Source organism: Enhydra lutris, unplaced genomic scaffold (genome assembly GCF_002288905.1).
Source record: "Enhydra lutris kenyoni isolate GAN:26980312 unplaced genomic scaffold, ASM228890v2 scaffoldscaffold13, whole genome shotgun sequence".
Taxonomy (NCBI): Eukaryota; Metazoa; Chordata; class Mammalia; order Carnivora; family Mustelidae; genus Enhydra; species Enhydra lutris.
Window position 1 is genome coordinate 32,533,718 of NW_019154097.1, and position 25,238 is coordinate 32,558,955.

The 25,238-nt window shown below is 55.6% G+C and overlaps 2 protein-coding genes across 4 annotated transcripts in view; one reads left to right on the forward strand and one right to left on the reverse strand.

Annotated features, from left to right (window-relative positions):
• Nucleotides 1-12,561, reverse strand: part of LOC111146231 (SH2 domain containing 3C) — a 29,559-nt gene extending 16,998 nt beyond the window's left edge. The window contains exons 1-2 of one of the 3 annotated variants that reach the window (XM_022501686.1): nt 12,236-12,561; nt 9,815-10,283 (exon numbers count right to left, since the gene is read on the reverse strand). In XM_022501686.1, coding sequence (XP_022357394.1) covers nt 9,815-10,283; nt 12,236-12,272 — 506 coding nt within the window. In that variant the 5' untranslated portion in view covers nt 12,273-12,561. The other 2 variants (XM_022501688.1, XM_022501687.1) reach the window with 2 other exon arrangements.
• Nucleotides 12,562-18,675: 6,114 nt separating this feature from the next.
• Nucleotides 18,676-23,349, forward strand: LOC111145825 (cyclin dependent kinase 9). The gene is made up of 7 exons (XM_022501078.1): nt 18,676-19,415; nt 19,885-19,966; nt 20,752-20,842; nt 21,177-21,343; nt 21,463-21,634; nt 21,792-21,940; nt 22,427-23,349. The coding sequence occupies exons 1-7, from the start codon at nt 18,943-18,945 to the stop codon at nt 22,790-22,792; spliced, it is 1,500 nt and encodes a 499-aa protein (XP_022356786.1). The 5' UTR covers nt 18,676-18,942; the 3' UTR covers nt 22,793-23,349.
• Nucleotides 23,350-25,238: the final 1,889 nt, after the last annotated feature.

The following is a 25,238-nucleotide window of genomic DNA, read 5'->3' on the forward strand; positions in this document are numbered from 1 at the left end:
ACTGCCTCCTTAGCATCTCCTCTTGGATGTCTGAAGTCGCTGCGACTTGTCACATCTAAAGCAGGATGGTCGCTACCCGCCCCCCTGCTGCCACGCCCCTGCTCCCCACATCTGCTTGCCACCTCAGTTGATGTCAGCTGCACCCTTGTTGCTTTCCTTGGCCAAAAAAATCTGCACTCATCTGTGCCTCCTCTTCCACTCGCCCTCCACACCCACCCCTTCAGGAAATCCTGCAGCTCTGCTTTCAAAATAGATCCTGACCACGTCTCTCCGAGAGGCAGTCCTTTCCCCACCCAGGAGCTCCGTGTGCTCTGTGGAGCACACAGCAAGCAGCCTTCTCGCAGGCTCTCTGCTGTTCTCACGCCCCACTCGGCCTCCACTCCACCCCCAGAGGCACTCAGGTGAGAACAAGCAGGTCACGTGCACACACAGTGCCTCCTCTCCCCGAACAAGATCTAAACCCCTCTCTGTGGCCCGCAAATGGCTGGCTATGTAATGTAGCACCCAGTCCAGAACTTTCTTCCCTTGTGAGTTAAGAGGTTATGCCGGAAAAACAGGCATCAACGGGGCCATATGTTCCCCAGCCTACAAGGCCTTGTGTAGCCTGGGGGTGCCTGACCACCTACCTTGCCAACCCCAACATGCCTCGCTCACTCATTCTATCCCTCATTCTGGCCAGATGCATTGGCCTCTTTGCCAAGTTCACTCTTGCGAGAGAGCCTTTGCCCTTGCTATTCTCTGCCTAGAACTCCCTGCTTCCAGACCTTCACACAGCTCGCCTCACCCCTAGTTTATTTGGGGCTCTGCTTAATGTCCCTCATCAGAGAAGCCATCCCTGACCACCCGACCTAGAACAGTCCCTGGTCCTTCACTCTCTGTCTTCAGCCCTCCTTTATTTTCCTCAGCCTCTGCCTGAAATGATCATTTTACATTTACCTGTTGACTGTTTTTTTTAAAGATTTGATTTATTTGTTTGACAGAGATCACAAGTAGGCAGAGAGAGAGAAGTAGGCCCCCCATTGAGCAGGGAGCCCCATGCGGGGCTCGATCCCAGGACTCTGGGATCATGACCTGAGCCGAAGACAGAGGCTGAACCCACTGAGCCACTCAGGTGCCCCTACCTGTTGACTGTTAATTACCTGAAACCTTCATGAGGGCATTGACTTTGTCTCATTGTTAAGCCCCCAGCACAGTGCCTGGCACATAGTAGGAGCTTACGATTGCTTAAACGAATACGTGAATAATAAGTACCCAAGCAGTGTGTTGATCACTAGCGTTAGGATTAATTTTGTCAGGCTGGGCCCTGGTTTTCTGGCTAGGTCAGGCCTCTGTAGTCCCATCTGCAAAACAGGGAGGGAAGTCAAACTCTGGGGAACTGCTTCCTCCCATCCAGAAGCCCAATGTTTAAATTTGAATGTCATAAATTTAATAAAATAGATTGAATTTAAAACATACACCCAAAAATCTGAGCTTTAAAAATCACAGATGAGGTGTGGATTCCCGGGGCAGAATTCCACACACACGGCGCCCCCTGCTTTTGAGGCTAGGGGCTCCTCACTGAGAAGCTGTCTGACAGCCCTCCCTGTTCTGACATTCTAGAGTCCTTGCTGTTAACCTTCCCTTCTGCAAAGTCCTTCCTGACTTCAAAACATAGTCTCTCAAGCTCCATGCAGCCCAGCCACAGTCTTTTTGGTTCTCTCTGCCTAGCAGCGGTGGGAGCGAGGTGGAGTAGGGACCCCTCCCCTGCGCGGTTCACCTCTGCCAGCTTCTCCGGGTGAGGTGTCCCATCCCAGAGTTTCCTGCCATTCAGTCCCGGAAATCCGCTCACTGCTGGGAACAGATTGGCCAGGACACTGGGATCGCCCCAGTGCTTCCTCCTGCTTCCTGTCTCCTTCCCCTTGGGCCCTGGGAGGGAACAGAGCCTTGTGGGGGGGGCGGGGGTGACTGCACCAAGATACAAGTGGGCTGGGGTGGTCAGAGCCAATGGGGGAGCTCAGGGCAGAGGCCGAGACTCAGGAAGCTGCTGGCTTGGGGCTACACTTAGTCCCTATCACCTCACCCTGCCCCTCTACAACACTCCAGGATTTCCAAGACTTAATGTCACCATGTATGCCTCTGATTCACTGTTATCATTTGCCTGGACTATTGCCACACCTCATCACTGGCCTCCCTGCCTCTCTGTGTGTTGTTTGTGACTTGTACTCACTCCAACAGCCAGAGCACTCTATTAAAGTGAAAGTCAGATCACAGATCTCCTTTGCTCCAACCCACTGGAGTGGCCCCCAGTGTCACTCAGAGTAAGGGCTAAAGTCCTCCTGAGAGCCTTACAGACTGGCTTCTCACCATCTCTCACACCCGATGTCCTACGCTGCTCCCTTCTCTCTCGCTGCTCCAGCCATGCTAAGCTTCTTGCTGGCTTTTGTCCCCACCTCAGGGCCTTTGCACTTTCAGTTCCCTCTGCTGGAATACTTTCCCCCCAGGTACCACTGAGCTCAGACCCTGCCCTCCATCAGGTCTTTACTAAAATGTCCCCGTCTCAGTGAGGCTTTCCCCTGCCACCCATCTGAGAGTGTGAACTTCTCAACACTCCCCACCTCCCTTCCCTCTTTACTTTCCCTCTGTATTTCTTCTCTAAAGCACTTCATGGAACCTGTCATGCATTGACTATCTTCTTCCCCTAGAACACAAGCTCTGAGAGGACAGGAATTGGGATCTGCCAAGAGCAGGGCCAGCTACCCCATAAAGATTTTTTTGAATGAATACATGTCACACAGCAGCCCCATGCAACAAGATCTGGTTCTCAAGGCTCAGTTCTCTGTAGCCGGCACAGTCAGCCGTCCCTTCTCTCTCCCCTTGCTCCTCCTTGCACTCTAGCCTTCTTGCACTTCCTCCAAAGAGCTCTTCTCCCTCCAGCCTTAGGGCCTTTGCACATAACCTTCCCTTCTGCAAAGTCCTTCCTGACTTCAAAACATAGTCTCTCAAGCTGCAGCCCAGCCACAACCTTTTTGATTCCCTCTGCTTGGAACCTCCTCTCTCCCTTAGGGCCAGAGTGGTTCTGCCAACTTGGCCTTCAGATCTCAGTGTGCTTGGAGAGTTCTAGAACATTCTCCCTCCCATTGTAATGATCAAATGCAGAAATCAAAGCTTCCATTTTTAAAAACTCAGCTTTATCAATTAATTAACTTACTTTTTTAAAAAAGATTTTATTTATTTATTTGACAGAGAGAGAGAGAGAGAGATCACAAGTAGGCAGAAAGGCAGGCAGAGAGAGGGGGGAAGCAGGCTCCCTGCTGAGCAGACAGCCCCATGCGGGACTCGATCCCAGGACCCTGAGATCATGACCTGAGCTGAAGACAGAGGCTTTACCCACTGAGCCACCCAGGCGCCCTAATTAACTTTTTTATTTCACGGACTTAAAAGGTACTTCCTCTCTAATATTAGTGGTGAAATCAATTAATAAATAATACTGACAATTGAGCTAAATCAGTCCCATTAATCAGCCACATTAATTATTCAAATAACCAAGCCCTTTAATTGCCTGTATTAACTGATTTGTTCTGATAACTGATACCACTTATTGCATACATTAGCTTAATTAATTGGATTAATGAGCAGTAATTAGAGCCCATTATCCTTTATTTCCCCAACACAGGTTTAAATCTGAGCTTTACTTTCAAGGCTCCATCCTGGCCTGGGAGAAACAGTGAGGCTCCCCAAGGGATCCTGGAGGAGAGGCAGTAGAGAGCAGCTGCTGTCCCATCCCACCTTGGCCCTCCGTTGCCGTGGGTCGCCTTGCCCTCTGCAGAGGTTGGCTGCCCGTCCATCATCTCTCTGACCCCGTTTGTCCCCTTGGAGCTCCAGGCCTGGCTATGTGGCTACTTCCCCAACCTCTGCCTCCTGCTTCTCACCTTTCCCCCTGCCTCCACCTCTCTGGGATCCAACTGCCTCTTCTGTAAAGGGGGCCAGAGGGGCCATAGGATCCTGAGAAGGAAGGATGCGGAGTTCTCAAAGCCCATGAGGGTCCTCTTGCTGCCCCAGCTCCCAGCCATGGAGATCTCCCATTCTGCCCTTCCTGGGGGACTGAAGATTCTTCCCACCCTTACTCCGACCATCGCTCAGCCCAGCAGAAAAGCAATACTGCTCTATACTCCTTAGCTTTTAAAGGCCCTGGGCAGAGAGAGCAGAGGCAGAAAGCCCTGTCTTTCCCTGGGGCACCTTGCCGTGGGCCCTTTGGGATTCTCTGCCAGGTAGGCTCTTGGCTTTAGCCCCTGCCCTGCCCCACGTCCTATAAGATGGGCCCGCACTGTCTTGAAGACATCCTGCTCCTTCTCCACAATTCTGTGCTCTCGGTCTTCTTGACTATGGTGAGTTTGCCAGCAGGTGTTCAAAGAGGGGACCAGCCCTGTGAGGATAGGGCAGGTGGGAGCCACTCTTTCCAGGGCAGAACCGAGGCTTTTGAGCCCTGAGAGCTACTGACTGGTACTCAGAATCTGCTGGCAAAGAGCAAAGGGGTGGGCCCGGGCGGAGTGCTGCCTGAATGTCGGTAATCTGGAGGCCCTGCTCGAGAGGGGAGAAAACTGAAGTTTGTCACTTGGTCCAGGACACACAGCTGGCTCAGACTAGATCTGGATTGGCTCCCCTTTGTTCCTTGCACGAGGCAGGCTCCCCTGGAAAAAGGGGCGTGCTCTAGGGTGGACGGGAGGAGAAGGTGGGGAGGGGAGGGCAAAGAAAATGAATATTTCAACTGGACCACAAGCCCAGAATCGGCATCAAGAAGAAATGGAGCCGGGATGGGGGGAGAGAACCCTCTCGGGCTCTGGAGAAGGCCCTCTGTTGGGAGGGAGGAAGCAGCGTGACCCTGGGCATGTTCCCCTCATTGGGCCTCAGTGAACTTTTCTGTAACATGGGTGTGCTGAGAGCAAGAGCAGTTCCTTGTACGGGTATCTCTCTGGACCAAGCTCAGGACAAACGCTCTACCTCATCTAGTCCTCACAGTGCCCCTATGATGCAGGTGCTGTTATTGTCCCTGATACCCAGATGGGGAAACTGAGGGTCAGACAGGGCAAGGGAGTTGCTCAATGTTGTGCAGTCAGCGACATACCCAACTTCCTCCCCATACTCCACAGAGGTCCAGGATTCTGCAAACAAGGTCCCCTGAGAGTTTTTGGGGGGATGTGGCTCCAGCTGGGGGTGGGGGTACAGTCCATCCTTCCTGAGCCAGCGTAGTTCCCACAGCCTGAGGCATCCGGGGGTCTTGAGGACTGTGAGAAAGTCTCCACAGGAAATGAGAGTGGGGAGCAGCTGGGCCCCTTCCGAAGACAAGGACCAGCCGCCCAGAGCCTGAGGAGGCCGAACAGGCTGGGCCCACCACAGCCCCCTCCCCTGGTGGGTAATCACTACCAGATGCCCAGCAGCTGACGTCACTCTGCAGGGCCGAGAGGGTCGTGGGACTCTGGGGAGTGCTGGGAATTCTTGGACCAGAATCAACATTCCAAAAGGAAATGGGATGGGGGGTGGGGATGGTTCTGGGCCTGTTCTCAGTGCCTGGCACAGGGCTGGATGTCCCCAGCTCTCCTGTGGGGTGCCACCTTCTCCAAGTCTCCCTCTGAACAGCCCTGGGAGGGGGGGTGGAGGGGCCTGGGGCTCTATGATCTGGCAGGGAGGAAAGGACGCTTGGGCGTGACACTTTACAATGAGTAGAACTGCATTCAAACCCTCCTCAAAGGAGAGGTCCTCATAAAACCTAAGTCAGAGTGAGGCCCTCCTCTGCTCAAGGCCAGCGATGGCTGCATCTCCCTGGGTCAAAGCCAGGTCCTTGTCAGGCCATCCAGGCCTTCCATCATCTGAACCTGTTTCCTCTCTGACCTCGCCTCCCACCACTCCACTCCCCAGCCTCCCATCTTCATCTCCTCCAGGCACTGTGGGTCTCAGCTGCTCCTCAAACATGCCAAGGATGCTCCTACCTCAGGGCCTTTGTACCTGCTGTTCCTTTGGTCTGGCACACTCTTCCCTAGATATCAAGAGGGTTTGTTCCCTCATCCCTTTGTTCAAACATCACCTCAAAGAGACCTTTCTCCTGGCTAACTTTTCCAAATTGCTACCACCAGACACTCCCCTGCTACAACCAATTCCCTTAGCTGATTTCAATATTTCTCCCAGCACTTCTTTCTTCTGCATGACCATATAACACCTCGTCTTATCGTGTCTCCCCCACACTGGAACGGGGCTCCATGACAGCAGGGTTTTGTCTGCTCTGCTCACTGCTCTCTCCCCAAAACTTGCAAGAGTGTCTAGGGCATAGTTGCATCGCAGTAAATATTAAAGTGAATGAAATTCCAACTCAACTAAATGTGTCATCTCAAGCAAGTTATTAACCTCATAAAACCTCTGTGCCTTCACCTGTAAAATGAGCTCCCATTATCTTTATTCCACGGGCTTATGGGAGGTCATTTAAGTAACATAGAAATGGCTTTGAGATTTGTACTTGGTGGGAGGTGAAATGTGGCCTAATGACTTGGGGGTTGGTCAAGCCTAGGATCAAATCTAGGCTCTGACACTTTATCTCTCTGTGACCCCAGGAAAATCCCTTCCCCTCTCTGAGTCTTGCTTTCCTCCCTGGTAAAATAAGCAGTAGAGGTTCCTCTTCACAGGGCCTAGGTGGTAGACGGTACCCGTGGGGTGCTTCAGGCAGGGTCTGGCTGGTTGTGAGCCAGATCTTGACCTCTTGGAGGACCCTGACCTGACAATTCCTGTGTGCGGGCAGGGGTGTGGGTGGAAGGTGCTGGGGCCTCCTTCCTTCACTGGGCCTCCCCTTCCTCCTCCTTAACACGGACTGAAGGGGAGGGTGTCAGGGCTCTTTGGACCTGCTATTTTCCCGCAGAAGGCTGAGGTGCCAGGAGTAGGGGGGTAGGGTGAGGCGAGGTTGGTGCTCTCCTTTCTGGGAGCTAAAGGCCCTTCAGCCCTTGTGCTCCTGGCCCCTCCTCCCTCCTTCCTCCTCATCCCCCATGATCTCAGCAGGAACGGGGCACCAGGAAACTCCTGCAGCCTCACCTCTTCCCCTTCCTTCCTTCTACTCCAGGTGCACCCTGCCTCCCAGGGGGAAGGGGAGGGACACAATCTACCTCGGCCAAGACCATTCCCTGAGCAGCCACTGAGATGACTCCCTTGGGACACTTGGGAATGGGGCCCCAGTCTTGCTCAGTGGCAATTCTCAAATACCCTCCTCTCCAAACTGTATGTATCATCTGAGACCATCCGGTTCCATCCGGGCTGCTGAGAGATTGAGGCCCAGAGTAGGGCAGGGCAAATCTGAGATCATACAGGCAGAGCAGCTCTCCGGGACACAGTGCTGGGCTTTGGGGGCTCCTGGAAGAAACTCTAATTCCTGGTCTCCTGCTTGGCCTGGAGGGCAAGTGGGACACTGGGTCTCAGGACAGCAGGAGGGGCTCAATCAGATCTGCTAACCCCACCCCCCTCGGGACCATTGGACACTGGCTGATTGGGGGAATGGAAGGCAGTCTGTCTATTTCCTCTGCCTTCTGTAGGCCAGGCCTGATGTGGCTGCCAGGAAAACTGAGGCCCCTGACCACAGGAAGGAAGCCTGGGTGCTAGACTTGATATCCTCAAAGTTTCTCAGGACCATCCCTCCCAGAGGGCTCTATTGGAGGGTAAGGGGCTGCCCATTCTTTAAAGGCACGAGCCAGGAGGCGGAGTTCTAATCTATACTGTCGCAAACCGGCCAAGTAAATCCCCCTTTCCTCATCTGTAAAATGGGGACGATAATTGTGTCCCTCTTCTGGGGCTGTTGTGAGGAGTAAATGCGCAACCTGTGCGAGGACAAGACAGGCACAGAATTACACCAGAAGGAAGCTTAAAAGTCCCTGATGCTAACTGGGCATCCTGCTTTGTTGGTTGCCCCAAGGGCACTGATTTCCCCTCAAACCATTCCCAGCCCCGCAGGCCCTCCTCCGGGCCAGCTCGGTCACTCACCCTCTAGGTCCCAGTGCGGGGCATCTTCGTCCCACTGCAGTCATGGTTCCCCGCGGTCACTGCCTGCAGCCTGTACACCTTCTCAGCCCGACGGCTCCCGCCTTTCTCAGGCCACGAAGCTGTGGAGCTCAGTGCCCAACTCCGGGGGCGGAGCCTGACCTGTAGACCACGCCCCGGGCACGCCCCTCGTCGGGCGGGGGCCGCTCCACAGCCTACATCACCAGCCGGGAAGGACACGCCCCGCTTCGAGCACGCCCCTCCGCCTCCTGTCTCGCTCCGCCCTCTCCCCCCATCTGTCAGCGTCCAGGGCCCGGAAGGCCACGCCCCCCGAGCACACCCTTCCTCCTCGGCCCGCCCAGTTCCAACGCCCGCCTCCCCCGACTGCTCGCCGCGCAGCCTGAAAAGGACACGCCCCTAGACACGCCCCTCCACGCTCCCGGCTCCTGCAAACTCCCAATGCACATCTCAGACTTTAGGATGCCTCAGAACCGCCCGGAACCTATCAGACCCTCTCCCTTACATACAATCCTTGCTACTCCACGCCCAAGTAGGGCTGGACTAAGCCTGGAGCAATTAGAGACGAAGGAGAAGCACTTACACTTTGTGGTGTGCCAAGCCCTGTGCTAAGATTTTACAAGTCCTGTATGTTATTCTTGAATTCCCCTCACGCCCCTACAAGGTAGGTGCTCTCATTATGCCCTTCCATCAAACGAGGAAACTGAGGCTCAGAGAAGGGAACAGACTTATCCAAGGTCATGCAGTCAGTAAGAGGCAGAGTCTGGGCTGGATTCATTCTGCAGCTTTATAATATCTTTCTCCCCATTGAACAGCGGTCTAGACACAATTACCCCAGCACACAGAAGCTGTGCTTGGTGTCTTGGAGAAAATCCACTGAAGGGAGGTCCCAGAACCAGCCCTAGAATTATTTTTGCTCACCTGGGGGTTTTTTCCTCTTTATTTCAAGAAGCACATCTGATGGGTGTGGTTTAGACACAGGCTGTGAGGGTTGAAAAGCTGGAGACTGCTATGGTTGGGATTGAACGGGTTCCCCAAGGGCACAAGCACACAGCTGTAGGTCTTCAAAGGTGGTGGGTACAATGTGAGACGTGAGTGTGTGGCCACAGGAGACAAGCAGTTTTCTGCTCAAATCCAGCTCTACCACATTGGGTGCGTCTCAGTTTCCCCATCTGTAAGATGGGGCTAATGACAGATGCTTTTGCAGAATCGTCCGTGAGTACCATTGGTTTTGACACCCAGTAGAACTGGTGCGTCTTAAATGGGAGCTAGGGTCATACCATCACAATCTGTATTTTTGCATGAATCCGACTCACCCAATAAACAAGTTAAGTGGCAACCAAGGGGAGCAGTGTTGTCCAGTAGAACTAAAGGTAGTGATCTGGGTGTGGGGGCCCTGGGCGGGGATCTAGTGACTGGGTCTGGCACCCAGCTAGCCGCTGAGGGCCCCTGCTAGAGGCTGTCTAGGGCAAGTCAGGTGGGTCTTAGTTCAAATACCACTTTGTCATTTGCCAGATGTGCAACCTGACTGGGGCAGACAACTTCCCTCTCTGAATCTCAACTTCCTTGTCCATCGTATGGAAACAACAGAATGTCCCCCCCCCCGCCAGGTGTTTTTGTTTTGTTTTGTTTTTGAGAATTAATTGCAAGTGGAGGATGAAGCACAGTGCCTGGTCTGTAGTAAGTTAATGTGTAGGGCTTTTATCCCCCCCCCCAATGTGGGGGGGTCCTCTCCAGGCTCTATTGGCAGGAGGCTTAGAGACACCATCCCTGCAGCTCCCACCCTCCCCTTACCCCAGTGGGCACCAACCTTTCTGGAGGCACATTCCTGGGGCCTCTTTCTTCTTTTCCGTCTGCCCTGAGATCCTCAGGCTTTTCCGTGGGGCCCATTGCCGAAGGATTGGGTCCCACTGCTAGGGTGTCCTCCAGGGGGACACTGGTCCCCACCACCATCTCCTTGGTTGCCTCGAAGCCTGGAGGGTTGGGCAGACCGTGGGGCGCCAAGTGGGGTTGGTCCACTTCCTTTGTCTCCTGGGTAGCCTGTTGGTCCCGAGCCTTCCTGGTGCTGAGACGAGGCATGGTGCCCATGTGGCTGTACATGGCACTGGAGCGGGCATAGGCTGGGGGGCTTTTGGGGACAGTGACCATGTCATCCTGTGTAGCCTCAAAGGGGTCAGGCTCCAGATGGGACCCGAGACTGAGGGTGGTTGAGGACCGTTTCAGAGTGAAGGACCGAGGGAGGTTGGAGAGACTCCCGAGCCCCTTGAACTTGAAGAACTCTGGTGGGTGGGGGGAAGGAGGCAAAGGGTTAATGTCTACAGCATTAATAATAACAATAAAAAACACATGTTGTTCCTCTTATAGAGGGTTCAGGGAGAGTCAGGGCTTCACAGACATCCCCTCTGTTATGGTATAACCCAGCAGCTCTAGAGTCCTGGCTTTCAATCCCTTCTCTTGCACATCCTAGCTGTGTCACCTTAGGCAAGTTGCTTGACCTTTCTGAGCCCCATTCTCCACATCGGCAAAATAGAGACTGTAGTACCCACTTCCTGTGGGCAGCAGGAGGTCTGAAGGAAAGCTTCTAAGTAACATAATAGCCTGCCTAAGTCATGGAGACAATGATGGTGATCACAGCAAATGCCTCTGGTCGGTCAGATATGCTGCAGGCATCAATTCCCAGCACAGTTCAATGGCACAAGTTAAATTTCCCTTTTTGCAGATGAGGAAGTGCGGGTTAGAGCTGTGGAGGGCACCGCCCCAGGTGGCATAGCCAGGGAGTGAAGCGAAGCATATTTGTGTGCTTGGGGAGAGGAGGGGCGGGTGTGTGTGTGTGTGTGTGTGTGTGTGTGTGTGTGAGGCGTGTTTGAGCACCTGGGGTGGAGGGGGTTGTTGGGAGGCTGGGGGGCCCACTCTCTGAGGTTCTGTCCTTCCTGTCAGCTGAGTGCTCCTTCCTGACTCAAGCTGCCGGGCTTGGGTGATACTATCTTCTCATTTCCGCAGGAGAGCGTGTGAGTTCCCTCCATCCCCCACCCCCCACCCCCCACTGTGGGACTGCCCCTCCTTGAAACCACCACCATCTGACAATCCTATGGCCTCCAGATGAGCGAAAAGGGAAAACCTTGGCATTCTCACTTCCTGGGGACCCTCTGCCTCCTCAGGTCCTCACCACCATGCTGGAATATATAGGTAGGATGTCCCCATTGATGAGAGAGGAAACTGAGGCCCAGAGACAGGAGGGGCTTGCCCAGGGTCACACAGCAGGGCTGAGCCTGGATGACGGTTCAGGGCTCTGGGTGGCTGAGGTCAGTGTTCTGGGGCTTTCCTCCTAGCCAAGCCCACTCCCTCCTTGGTCTTAGCCTCTGCCTTCTGACGAACACTGTCCAAAAATTCTGATGCCTGGCTCTTGGAAAGCTATGCCATGGGCCAGAAATGTGCCAGTTGTCAGGAGGGGGACCAAAACTGTGGTCTCCTGGGCACCAAGGAGGTGTGGAGGAAACAGTAGTGGGACAGGGAGGGAAACTGAGGCCTAAATTCAGGGACATGGCATTGAGCCCTGCTCTGAAGCTCTATATGATCTCAGACAAGTCTCTGGGCCCTAGTATTTTCATCCGTGGAATGCAGTCATAATCCTGGCCCTTACACTGGCTCCTTCCCACCCCCATGCCGGCAGACGGAAGCACTCAGGGGAAGCAGAAGTTTGCTGAGACCAGGAGGGGACCGACCTGGGGAAATAGAGCCTCGGCGAATATGATCCCTCATTGAGCTGCACTGGGTCCCAGCATCCCTGTTGCTGGGGACACGGGACAGCATCCCATGGCACACCTACACACACTCCAGCCCCAGGAACTTTCAACCCAGCAGCCACCCCCCCCCCCACTGCCCCCAGAGGCAGGGCATGGGGCATGTGGAGGTCTTCCCTTGCCCGGCCATAGGGTCCAACAGAGACCGGAAATGGACACACAGATGAATGCAGGGACAGAGAAAACAGAGATGGGCAGAGTCAGAGACAAGAAGCAGAGATAGAGCCAAACCAGGTGGAGACAGAGAGAGCTACTGGGCCAGAGTGACAGAGGGATGGCGACAAGGAACCCAGAATCAGGGAGCTCTAGAGAGAGGCAGAGATGGACAGAAAGAGAAGCAGAAATGTGACCGTGATAAAGAAGCCGAGAGAGGCCGAGCTGGACGGACAGACAGAGGGATGAAGGGCGGTGCAAAGGGCACCCACACTCACTGAACTTTCTGCTGGTTTTCTTGGGCCCCTCCGTCATCCTGGCAAGTCGTGCAAATCCCTTGGCCAGTGGGCAAGTGGCCACTCACGGCTTGGGACATCGACGTTGACGCTCCTCCCTCACCTCCCCTTCCCCTTTCTCGCACCCTCTCACTCGCTTCCTCTGTGTATTTTTAAACCAGTGAAACTCCCACAGCTCCACCCTCCCCATCCTCTCCACAGGGGGCGGGGGCCAGGGCCTCCCCCATTCTGGGCCCCTGTGGGCTGCCTCCTTGGCCTTGGCTGATGGGGTGTGGGGCAGGGGCAGACCACAAGCCCATGGGACCCGGAGGGCCTGGGAGACAAACCACAGACCCCGGGAGTGGAGCCCACTGGGCGGGGGGCTATCAGGGGGTCTGGCCAGCGGCTGGAAGGGTGCCAGGAGTCAGGCCTGCCCACAGGGCTGTTTGTCCCAAGCCTCCGTGTCTGGGGGAAGGACTGGCAGCAGCGAAGAGTGCTGTGGTTAGGCCTGGGGCCGTGGGACCACCCAGACCCAATTCTAGCCTTGGCTGGCTTCTTTGTCACCGTGTGATCCTGGCTAAGCCACCTACCTCCCTGAGCCTCTGGTTCCTCACCGTGAGCAGAGGGCATTTGCCACGCCTACCTCACAGGATCTAGTGCTTGGTGCAGAGCCTGGTACAGCATGGGTGCCCACCGGGGCATAGTCACTGCTTCTTAAGCTGGAGGGGACTCAGTGATAGTTTGGTCCAGCATACCCATTGTACAGACCTGGGGAGACCAAAGCACAGACAGGCAGAGAGGTTGTCCCAGGTCATACGGCAGGTTGATGGCACAGACTGGGTTATATCTCTCCCCTTTAGGTCCCTTAGCCCACAGCCTGGTGCTTTTCCCTCATATGTGTGTGTGTATACGTGTGGGTCTTGCTCATGTGGGCAGGAGAGAGATGAGGAAGTGAAACTCCCCTCCACAGGTTGTTCCAGACACCTGCGGAGGCTGTCTGCGGCTGCTGGCCTTAAGGGGACCACAAGACCAGGAGTTTCGAATCCCAGCTCTGTGTACTAAAACAAGCTACGCTGTCTTGAATCCCCAGTCACCTGTTCTCTAGAATGGGCACAAATGCAAGGAACACAGTTAACAGCACGATTGGACGTGATTATCCTGGCCCCCAGGCTGGCAACCACGTCTTCGAGAGAGGGGAGAGGAAGTCCGGGGTCAGGTGGGGCATTCTAGTGTGTTCTCATCACTTAGTACATTCCAGCCAGAGAGCTCTGTCCTCTTGTCCTAGGAGGTAAATGTTGTTTCTCTTGTTCCCATTTTAAAGATGGGGAAACTGAGCTGCTGCAACCTCTCCCCGCCCAGATTAGGCCCTGGAATTAGGCCCTGCTTGTCCAGCTATGGAGCCTGAGGTCCTGACTTCCACTCCTACAGCTCCTGAGCTCCGTCCCCCCCCCGCCCCCCGGCAGCTGGATGCTGGGCCCTGGTAGGGGAAGCATCTGACTGAACCTTCTTAATGGGATGAGGGGGAAACTGAGGCCCTGAAGGGAAAAGGGACACAGCCTATGAGACCAAGACAGCAGGGTCCTGCTCCCAGACAGACCTGGAGGGGGCCAATGTGCAAAGTTCAAATGAAAGGATGGGGTTTCTGGGTCATGGACTTGGCAAGAAAAGATCCTTCCACTGAGTCCTGACCATGAGCCAGGCATGGAGCTGAAAGCCTCCACAAATCGTCCACTGGGTCCCTACAACAGACCTGTGAGGCGAGTGTTGGTACTGTCCCATTTTGCAGATGAGCAAACTGAGGCTGAAGAGGAGCAGAGACTAGACAGACAGACACCCAGGTGTCCTAGCCTCCAGGCCTGTGCTCCCTCCAACTTCCAGTTGTCAGAAGAGAGAGGAGGGCCTGTGGCCTGGTGGTAGCTAGGGGTCTTCCTCACAGAAGCAGAAGGTGGGTCCCCTGGCTTCTCTCCTGGGAGGCAGTCCCAGTGACTTGGGCTAAGTGTAGGGTTTCTGGCACTCCCGAGTTACTGTGTGACCCTTTGCTAGATGCTTTACCTCTTGGGGACTCCGTTTCTATCCATGAAATGGGGTCACAGGGACTCTCATTTCCAGGGGTTGTTGGGAGGATGAAAGGAGCAAATGTTGGCCCAGGTTAGTCCTCCGTGGCCTTGGCAGCCCCTGGCCCTGGGGGTTGTTGCTGAGGGATGGGGTTGGTTCAGGCTGGGGGGCAGATAGGCACAGGCCCAGAAGCCCCCAGGGGACACCCCACGAGAAAGCGGGGAACCCCGGGCCATGCTGAAGCTGTGTCACTGAGGCTTGTGAGTTCTGGGCCAGTCCTGCCTTGGCCTGGGCGCCAGAGCCGTGGCCGCATCCCTGGGAGAATGAATGGGGCTCAGTGTGGCGGCTCCACTGAGCTCAGAGCCCCCTTTGTGCTGCCTTGAGTGGCCGTTGGGAGTGCGGCTGGGGACCTGCTGGCGGGTGGCTGTCCGGCAGGCCCTCCTCAGCCTGAGTTGGAGGCTAGCCCAGAGCAGCTCAGGGGCTCCCAGCCCTGCACATTCAAGGGTCTTCCTGCCTTCAGGCCTCGGCTTCGGCTGGACCCACACCCGCAATGCAGCTCTTCCCTGACCCCCCCACCCCAGGGCTGCACAACTGGCTGCAAGTTTTGCCTCCACTGAGTGGCCCCAGCTCTAGACTGAGCCATAGTGCCTTAGGGAACCCTGCTCTGGTTTCTGTCCCCTCCCTCCTACCCCTTTCCCCCAATCTGCAACTCAGCCACCTGCCATTTGGCCAGGTACTATTAGGGATTGGAATCTTTCAACTTCAGTGGCTCAGTGGGTTAAGCCTCTGCCTTCAGCTCAGGTCATGATCTCAGGGTCCTGGGATCGAGCCCCACATCGGGTTCTCTGCTTGGCAAGGAGACTGCTTTCCCGTCTCTCTCTGCCTGCCGCTCTGCCTGCTTGTGATCTCTCTCTCTCTGTCAAATAAATAAATAAATAAAATCTTAAAAACCAAACAAACAAAAAAAGGAATACTTCAACTTCATAGTCAAAGGCACTGGACCCAGACGAACCCAAGTTCAGATCCCATGTGTAGGACCCCAGGGAAGTTACGTCCCCTCGCTGAGCCTTTTCTCATCTGCAAAATGGTACAAACACAACATCCCTCCCATGATCCCATGGCAGTGAAATAAAACACTTATAGTGAGTTTTATCCATATTACATTCACTTGCACCCTTATTTGCATGTTCCTGACAGACCTCCCATTCCCTGAAGGAGGAATTGGCCCTCCATGGCCGTACTGGCCCCATGCCTGCTATACTGTAGGTCTCGGTATTTCCCAGCTTGACCCAGTGGTCTGGTAGTGTGGGTTGTCTGGGTTGATGGTAGATGACCCTAGGCTTTGTTTTTTGTTGTTGTTGTTTTAATTCTAAGTAGACTCCATGCCCAACGTGGGGCTTTAACTCACAACCCTGAGATCAAGAGTGGCACACTCTACAGACTGAGCCAGTCATGTACCCCGACCCTGGGCTTTGAAAGCAGAGACCTGGCCTTGAATCCCAGCTCCATAGCTTCCTGGCTGTGGGCAGGCCTCGGGCAGGCCACATCACTACTCTGAGCCTCAGTTTCCTCTTCTGGAACTTGGGCCCCATAGAGCAACCTCTTAAGAGGGGCCCTGGAAAGTTCTGGGGAAATGACACATATCAACACAGGGCTGAGCACAGGGTCAGCACCCAGCTGAATGTCCGTGGCGTACAGGGCCGCAAGCATCATGCCGCCATCCTCCATCTGATCTCCCCGTGTCCGGTGCTCCTTTGTCTCCTGGGACATACCAGCAGCTAGGAGCAGCCCACCCGTGAGCCTGTCTTCTGCTTCCCTCCATATGCCCCTCACCCTGTCCCTGCTCAGGAGAGGAAGACAGAAGATCTGGGGCAGAGTCAAACAGCTGGCCTATAGCTCCCTCTTCTAGTCCGTGCCTCAGTTTCCCTAACTGTTAATTGGCAGCAGGACCAGAGGCTCTCACACAGTCTGGTCGGTCAGTCAGCAAACATTTACTGAGTCCTGGCCACATGCCTGGCTTGGCCGGCTTAGCTGATTCAGGGAAGCAGGAAACATTTTCCTCAAACCAGCAAATCAGAAGTCAGAGGCAGTGAGAAATCATTTCCAGCCAGGACCTAATTTCTTCACACTTCCACCTGGGGGATCAGGGTCCCCATGCTGGGGCTGCATGGCCAGCCTTCTCAAGGGCTCCCGAGTGCTTCTGCCAGGGAGGACTGAGGGCCCAAAACTTGGAGGGGAAGTGACTGGTGGATGTCGGGGTTCAGGCCAGGGGCTGGAGGTGACAACATCACTGGAACATCTGCTGAGGCCTCTGCCCACAGGATGTGACTTAGGGAGAGCTCGTGGGAAACAGGCAGGGGCCGCTGCCTAAGAATCTGATGGCGGAGGCCACCCAAAACCATGATACACCCTCATACTACCGTCCCCTCCCATGCCTCCCATGGGCATCTGGGACACCTAGGCCAGTGGTGCTGTGCCCTGCCCGTGCCCTAGCTCTGCCCACAGCCCAGATAGGTGGAGTCCTGACATGGCTAAGTGCTCGGGGTTTGTGCCAGATTAACCTGGTTCAAATACCTGTGTGGCTGCTGGCCAGCTGTTTGGCCCTGGCTGGTGATGTTACCTCTGCATGCCAGTGTCCTTAGGTGTATAAAGAGGTGATAATAGTTCCTACCTCATATAGCTCAGTGAGAATTGAGATAATTCCCAGAAAGTGCTGAATGTATGGCTTGGACCGTTTATTTTTCCTCAACAAATTATAATTACTACAATTATTATTGTTCTTTCCCTCCTTGCCCTTCCCACCCCCAATTTAGCCAATGGCCTCCCAGCTTCTACAGTGTACCCAGGAAGCTGACCCCAGATCACTCCCTGACATGTCTCATGACTGCCTAAAACCCTTGATGGCCTCACACTGACCTCAGGAGGGGGCTCCCTGCTGTTTGCCTGACCCTAGAGGCCTTCTATGGCGGGGCCCTCTCCCAGAACAGAGTCCCTTGGACACCAGGGAACCCCATCAGAACTGCTTCCTCCTACAAGGAGGCTGCCAGGCCAACCCATGAGGGGTAAGGGCTGCTGAGCCACCCTGAGGGCTTCCTGCAGGGAGACAGGTAACAGGGTGCACTGAGGAGCACAGCCCCAAAGGTGGGAGAGTCCAAGGAGTTAGCAAAGTGCAGGAGGGGAATTCCTGGGAGAGAGCTGGAAAGAGCCCAAATGTCACAGTTTGTTTTCCTGAAAGACAGTGGGGGAGGGAAATACGGGCAGATCCCATTTTAGAATGACCTGGAAGGTGCTGTGAAGAGGACAGACGGAGAGGCCAGACTGGGAAGACCAGGACTCAGGACCTATCAGCAGAGGACTAGAGAGGAGGGGCAGACTGAAGGGGTGCAGAGGTGGTAGAAAGGACAGCTTTGCTGTGGGTTGATTGTTGAGTAGAGCTGGAGGAAGAATCTAGAGGCTCCTAGAGCTGGGAGGATATCAGGAAAATGCTGGGGAAGGGTTGGAGTAGGGGAAGGGGGCATGGGGTCAGGGAAGGAGATGGGTGGGGGGCTTGGTGCCTGGCATAGGGATGGCAGGTCTCGAACCCCCTGTACCCCTGGCCAGACTGTAAATAGCCTGACTCAGGAGACTCCTCCTCAGAATCAGAGAGACTAGGTTCCAGTCCCAGCACTGTCACTCTATGACCTTGGTCAAATGACCTCACCTCCCTGAACCTCAATGCCCTCTTCTGTAAAATGGGCTGGTTAATCTATTGATGGGGCGGTTGATTCAGCAGGATTCAGCTAGCATCTACCCAGAACCCCTGTGTGCTCAGGGGTTCTGGGAAAATGCTAGCCATTTTTGTGATTACTGACCCGGGATTGACCAGCTCGGCGCAGCTCAGCGGGGATGGAACTCCTGTGGGTTTCATCCCTGCCTCCCTCAAAACAGAGGGTCTAGTGCTAGAAGGCCCGGGCGTTGCTCGCTCGCCGCCTCCGGTATCGCCGCGCCCCCTAGCGGCCGTCGGTTGCCATGTCAACGGCGGGTGGCTGGGGCCCGGGGAGGCGGCGGCGGGGGCCGTTCTCTCCTCCCAGGACCCGAGGCCGCTCCCTCGGCGCCTCCCGCCTTCGCCTGTGGAGGGACACTCCGAGCCGGGGAGGAGAGGGCTCTCCGCGGCAGCTGACATGTGGGGGTAAACTGAGGCACGCGGCAACGCGCCCCGCAGCCAGGTGTCGAGAGCGGGGCCCCACCTCCGAAGGCGGAGGAGGGGCCGCGGGCGGTGACGCGCCGAGGGCGGCCGGCGGACAGCGGGCGGGCGGCGACGGCGGCTGCGGCGGCAGGTGCGGCCGCGGAGGGTGGGAGGGAGGAGGGAGGGGGCGGGCGGAGGGGGAGGGGAGGGCGAGGCCGGGGCACCTCCCCCTTTATAACGCGCCCCCTCCCGGGCTCTTGGGCCGCCTCCTCGTCGGCTCTTCCCGTCTCGCCCCCTCGCCCGGCTGCCCCGGGCCCGGGCCCGGCCAGGGATCCCCCAGGCCGCGGCTCGGGGGCCGCCCCTCCGCCCGCCGCCCCGCGCAGCCCGGCGGAGGCGGCGCCGTCGGAGGAGGAGGAGCAGGGCACTGCGGCTGGCCCCGGATCGGGCGCCAGAGCGGCAGCGGCTTCGGCAGCAGCGGCGGCCCGGGCCGATGCAGCGGGACGCACCGCCCCGAGCCCCAGCCCCGGCGCCCCGGCTCCCCGCGCCCCCGATCGGGGCCGCCACCAACAGTGGCGGCGGCGGAGGCGGGGGCAGCGGCGGCGGCGGAGGCTCCTCTGCAGCTCCGGCTCCTCCTGGCCTCCCGGGAACTACAAGTCCCAGGGGGCCTGGCGGCGGGCGGCGGGCGGAAGAGGCGGGGTCGGCGCCGCGAGGCCGGAAGTGGCCGTGGAGGCGGAAGTGGCGCGGCCGCGGAGGGGCCTGGAGCACGGTGGCGGGGCCCGGAGCGGGAGCGGCGGCGGCGGCGGCGGCGGCTGGGGGCGGCGGCGGCGGCGGCGGTGGCGGCGGTGGCGGAGGCGGCGCGCTGGAGGCAGCCATGGCAAAGCAGTACGACTCGGTGGAGTGCCCCTTTTGTGATGAGGTGACCAAATACGAGAAGCTCGCTAAGATCGGCCAAGGCACCTTCGGGTAAGGCTGCGCCCCCGGGGGCGGGGGGATCGGGAACCCTGAGCCTGCACTCCTCAGGGCCGTCGTCGGGATTTCCAGGGCCTGGCCCAAGCTGGTCGGGAAGCCCCGGAGCACCAAACGTGTCCCTTGGTCTCGCTAGGCCGCGCCGCAGCCCGCCAGGGCCTGATGGAGCCGGCTGGCTGGGAGGAGCCTGAGGCCCGTGATGGGGGGCGGGGTGGGGTTGCAGAGAGGAGCCTGTGAGGGGAGCGGGCTCTCCGAGAGACGCCTGGGTGAGGAGACCGAGGAAAGGAAGTAGAGGCTCGGAGAAGGACCGCAGATAGCGGGTGGCAGGGTAGGGGAGTGCCCTGGGTACCCGGCCCAGCCCCGCCCGGGGAATCCCTTTTTGCTGCCCTCCTCCTCTGGTGGGGGAGGGGCGGGCCCTGCAGAAACGACTTGATGAATCCTCTTGGGTCCCCCTCTCTGCCTGCAGGGAGGTATTTAAGGCAAAGCACCGTAAGACCGGCAAAAAGGTGGCTCTGAAGAAAGTGCTGATGGAGAACGAGAAGGAGGGGGTGAGTATGGGCCGGGTGGGCGGGCCTGCCAGCTCCCATGGGCACGGGGTTGGGTTTCCACCCTGCTCCTGCTAGGGCTCTCGCCTGGAGAATCAGTGTGTGTGTGGGGGGGTGGGGGTAGTTTGGAAATTTCTGTGTTCCAGAGAATTTGAGTTCTAGATTGATTTTTTTTTTTATACCAATGTTTTAGAGCGTTTGATGTTTCATTCTTAGGTAAATACGGTTGGGGCCAGGAGGGGGAGCTCATGCTTGCAGAGTCCGCCTAGGTTTCTGAAGTTAGAAAGCCTTTAAACAGTGCTTAAGGCTGTGTTCTTAGCATTTGTTTTGTGTAAGGTAAAAAGAAATTGCACACGACGACTTTAAGAGGGTGACTGGTACTCCGTTGAAAAGGAGCTGCCCCGCCTTAACCCTAGTCCAGCTTCCCAGAGACCTGCTTCTTAGCAAGGACATTACTTTAAATAGCTGTTTTTGTTACCACCTAGTAAAATACAGGCATAGAGCTAAAATTTAAAGGTTGAAAAAACTGGAGCATTTAGTGACTGGTAGCGAAGCCTGTGTGTCAAGTTCCACTGTTGCGTTTTATTGTCTCAAACCACCTCCTTGAGGGGCACATACTATTTTTATACCCGTTTTACAGATAAAACGTCTGAGGTGATTGATTTCAGAGCCCATGACTTTACTCTTTTTTTCCCCACCTTTGTCTCTTAATACGGACCCCATGGCTTGTTCATTGGTTCATAGTTCACTCACTCACCTCTGACCCCCTCTGTCTTTCTCCCACCCAGTTCCCCATTACAGCCTTGCGGGAAATCAAGATCCTCCAACTTCTAAAACACGAGAATGTGGTCAACTTGATTGAGATCTGTCGAACCAAAGGTAAGTGGTGTGGATCTTGCCCCCATTTCCAGATGGGGAAAATGAGACTTAGAGCCTAAAGGCTTTGTTTGCAAAGTTGGGAAGCGGACACACCTAAATTGCCTCTTCTTAACCCAGACACCCCAACTGTGACCGCTCTCTTGGGTCCCTTCATCATAGCTGTTCTGCTCTAGGGCCTGCCACAGCACCCGGCCCAGAGGAGGCACTCAGGAATGCGCAGCCGGATATCCCAAGTGTCCACGGGTTGGAAGGGTAGAAGCTGGTGGTGGGAAAATGAGTTGCACGTGGGATTTTTTACTTTATTTTTCTCACCCCCCCATTCTTCCCATCTCAGCTTCCCCCTATAACCGCTGCAAAGGCAGTATATACCTAGTGTTTGACTTCTGCGAGCATGACCTTGCTGGGCTGCTGAGCAATGTCTTAGTCAAGTTCACACTGTCCGAGATCAAGAAGGTCATGCAGATGTTGCTCAACGGCCTCTACTACATCCACAGAAACAAGGTGGGGGTCAGAGTGGGGAAAGAGGGACCGAGGCTTGGGTTGGCCTAGGCTCCCACTGCTGGGTGGACGTGACTGAGGGCCCCTGGAGGCCTGACTGAGCCCTCTCACACTTCCCACAGATCCTGCACAGGGACATGAAGGCGGCTAATGTGCTCATCACTCGCGATGGGGTTCTGAAGCTGGCAGACTTTGGGCTGGCCCGGGCCTTCAGCCTGGCCAAGAACAGCCAGCCCAACCGCTATACCAACCGTGTGGTGACGCTCTGGTACCGGCCCCCGGAGCTGTTGCTCGGTGAGGACTCCCGAGCGGGCGGAGGGGGGCAGGGGCTGGGCACTTACCCGGCCTCAGTCCCCCACTGCCAGGGCTTCTTGAGCCGCCGGCCCCGGGGCACTGCGTCTCAGGAGGCCCTCGGGCTCAAGGGGCCCTCCTGGTGCGCTCTTCTTCCCAGGGGAGCGGGACTACGGCCCCCCCATTGACCTGTGGGGTGCTGGGTGCATCATGGCGGAGATGTGGACCCGCAGCCCTATCATGCAGGGCAACACCGAACAGCACCAGCTTGCCCTCATCAGCCAGCTCTGTGGCTCCATCACCCCTGAGGTGCGTGGCCAGGCTGCCTGGGCCCCTGGGCCCCGCAGGCTGCAGAGATCCGGAAGTCCTCCTGGCAAAGGAGGAGTGGGGAGTGGAATGGAAGGACAGCTCTGGAGAGGTGGCTGGTGGTGGGACAGGGCCTGCTCTTTAGAGCCACACGGGCTATGCTTGAGTCTCGCCCCCATCACAGATCATGGCCTTGGGGAGGGCATTTGAATCCCTCACCTCAGAGCGGAGTTTCTCTGCTGTGAGTCAGCTGCGCCTGTGTCAGGCCTGGTGGGCGCGTGCTAGGTGCTTGTATAAACAGGCGTGGCTCTTGGTGTGTGCCAGCTACACGGTCACTGCTGCTTTTACCTTGGAGAGGTCAAGTTCACCCTCCAGGGTGGTCTGGGAGCATCCGATGGGAGAAGTTTTAGTCCCTTCGGGTGCCTAACCAGGGGACAAGCCATGTACCCCCTGAATTAACACCACCCTTGCTTCATGCCTCCTGCGCAGGTGTGGCCCAATGTGGACAAGTACGAGCTGTTTGAGAAGTTGGACCTGGTTAAGGGCCAGAAACGGAAGGTGAAGGACAGGCTGAAGGCCTACGTGCGGGACCCCTACGCGCTGGATCTCATCGATAAGCTGCTGGTGCTGGACCCCGCACAGCGCATCGACAGTGACGACGCCCTCAACCACGACTTCTTCTGGTCCGACCCCATGCCCTCAGATCTCAAGGGCATGCTCTCCACGCACCTGACGTCCATGTTCGAGTATCTGGCGCCGCCACGCCGGAAGGGCAGCCAGATCACCCAGCAGTCCACCAACCAGAGCCGCAATCCCGCCACCACCAACCAGACGGAATTTGAGCGTGTCTTCTGAGGGCCGGCTGCCCGCCCTTTTCGTTAGGGCAGTTTTATTTTTCCTTCTGCTATGTGACTTGCATTGTGGAGATGATGGGGCATTTGAGTTTTCTCTAGTGCTTATTTTATTTCCTCCCTACTCTGGGCACTGGGAACACCAGCTGAGCGGACTGGAGGAAAGCTTTGGCTGAAAGTCCCGGAGGGCACTGGGGTGCCTCGCCTTGTTCCCTGGCTTTCGAGATGATGCCCAGAGGGTCTCCATTTACTTTCAGACAGGAATGGGGTGGGAGGAGAGGCACACCCCACCAGTGACTTTGTAAAGAGAGTTCCCAGTGTGGTAGGAGGAAGGGACAGGTCCCTCACCTGTTGCCAGCCCTCCTCTCAGGTGAGAAACTGGTGTGGGGGGCGGAACCAGCCCTGGGAGTGGGCTGCTCTTGGCCCAACCCTCCAAAGCCCCGGGGCTGGCAAAAACTTGGTTTCTTCAATAGAGAATTTTATCGTGTTTCTTTTGCTCAGTTTGGAGACATTCCTGGACAGTTTGGTCAGTTATAATTAAAGTTGACTTTTTTTTTTTTTTCCAGTAAGTGGCTATGTGCTGTGTTCTGTGTTCACACCCCCAGCTCTGCACCCTGTGGCCGGCACACTAGGCCTCACAATTGGGATTTGATTTGTCAAGTCTTGATTGTTTTCTTCATCCCTCACGATTGGGATTTGATTTGTCAAGACTTGATTCTTTTCTTCATCCCAGTTCATGTCCCCGGATATAATTGTGGAGGACTTTTGTCTTTTTTTTTTTTTTTTTTCTTTTGAGTACCTTCCAGAACACTTGGCCTGCTCCTCCAGAGAGCAGGCGCCATGATGCTCCCTTGCTCCTGTCCACTCAGTGTCGAGGGAGAAGGAAGACAGATGAGACAGGGTCTCGGTCCCCAAAGAAGGAACTGGGGAGGGACTGCTGTAAGCTGCACTGCGTGTGACTCCATCTGCTCTGCGTCACAGACATGCTTGAACCTGACTCGCGAGCCCTGGAGGCTGCAGAAAGGTCTCCATCAGTGGAGTGACAATAGTTAGGTTTGTAACTTAACTAAGGTTCCTTGGGCTGCTAAGTCTTGGGTGGCCTAGGGCAGGCAAGAAATGACCAGAGCAGTTGAAGGGAGATCTCCGGGGACTTCGGGAGATGGCAGTCACTTGGATTAGGGTAGCCAGTGGGCAGGAGGACAGAGAGCAGTGGGAAGGTTAGAGTGTCTGGTATCAGAGTTACGGTCCTTGGAGGAGAAGCACATTTTGGCGGATAACATTTGCTGGGAACCTGAAGCCAGGGATAGCCATATTTAAGGCAAATTCTGCATTCTGTCACAGGAGGAGGCCTTTGGAAGGGGGTCCCTGAAGTAAGGTTGGCAAAACTTTTAACCAGAACTGTCTCTGTAGAAATGGTCCCAGATCTCCAGATAACACACTTCACAAAAGGCCAGAAGTTAACAAAAAACAAACCTTAAACTTCCTGACTAGTGTTTTAGTTTGTCAGTGCTGCCGTAGAAAATCGCAGTCACACAGGTGGTTCGCAACAAATTTATTCTGTCATTGTTCCAGAAGCTAGCAGTCTGAAACCCAGGTGAAGCCATCAGTGGGTCCATCAGGGTCCATCAGAATGTTCCATGCCTGTCTTCTAGCTTCTGGTGATAGCTGGCAGTCCTTGGCTTTCCTTGGCTTGTAGATGAACCTCTCCAGTCTCTGCCTCTGGCTTCACCCTGTGTTCTGCCTTCTGTGTGCGGCTGTCTCTCCCATGAGAACGCCAGTCCATGGATTTAAGATCCACGTTGATCCGGTATGATCTCATCTTAACCAGCTACATAGGCAAAGACTCTTACTTGTTTTTTAAGATGTTTGTTTATTTACTTATTTATTTATTTATTTTTGAGGGAGGGAGGGAGTGAGAGAAAAAGCAGAAGTAGTGGGGGGTGTGGAGCCTCAGAGGCAGAGGGAGAAGCAGATTCCCCACTGAACAAGGAGCCTGGTGTGGGGCCTAATCCCAGGACCCTGAGATCATGACCTCAGCTGAAGGCAGGCACTTAACTGACTGAGCCACCCAGGCGCCTCTGCAAAGACCTTTTTAAATCAGGTCACATTCTGAGGTTCCAGGTGAACATGGGTTTCTTTTTTTTTTTTTTTTTTTTTTAAGACTTTTTTATTTGAGAGAAAGCTTGAGAAGGGAGAAGATCAGAGGGAGAAGCAGACTCCCCATGGAGCTGGCAACCCGATGTGGGACTCGATCCTGGGATTCCAGGATCATGACCTGAGCCAAAGGCAGTCGCTTAACCAACTGAGCCACCCAGGCGCCCTGAACATGGGTTTCTATTCAACTCAGTACATTAGCAAGTAATCCCGTCCGTGTGGAAACAATTGCAAGGTGTCCTAATGGCTATTGAGTCTATAGTTGTGGTTGTTTTTTTTTTTAATGATTTTTAATT

What these genes read in the sequence shown, in the direction of transcription:
- LOC111145825 (XM_022501078.1), top strand. Translation starts at nt 18,943, where the DNA reads ATGCAGCGGGACGCACCGCCCCGAGCCCCAGCCCCGGCGCCCCGGCTC. An exon ending in ATCGGCCAAGGCACCTTCGG is followed by an intron (nt 19,416 to 19,884) that starts GTAAGGCTGCGC and finishes CTCTGCCTGCAG; the next exon opens with GGAGGTATTTAAGGCAAAGC. An exon ending in TGAGATCTGTCGAACCAAAG is followed by an intron (nt 20,843 to 21,176) that starts GTAAGTGGTGTG and finishes TTCCCATCTCAG; the next exon opens with CTTCCCCCTATAACCGCTGC.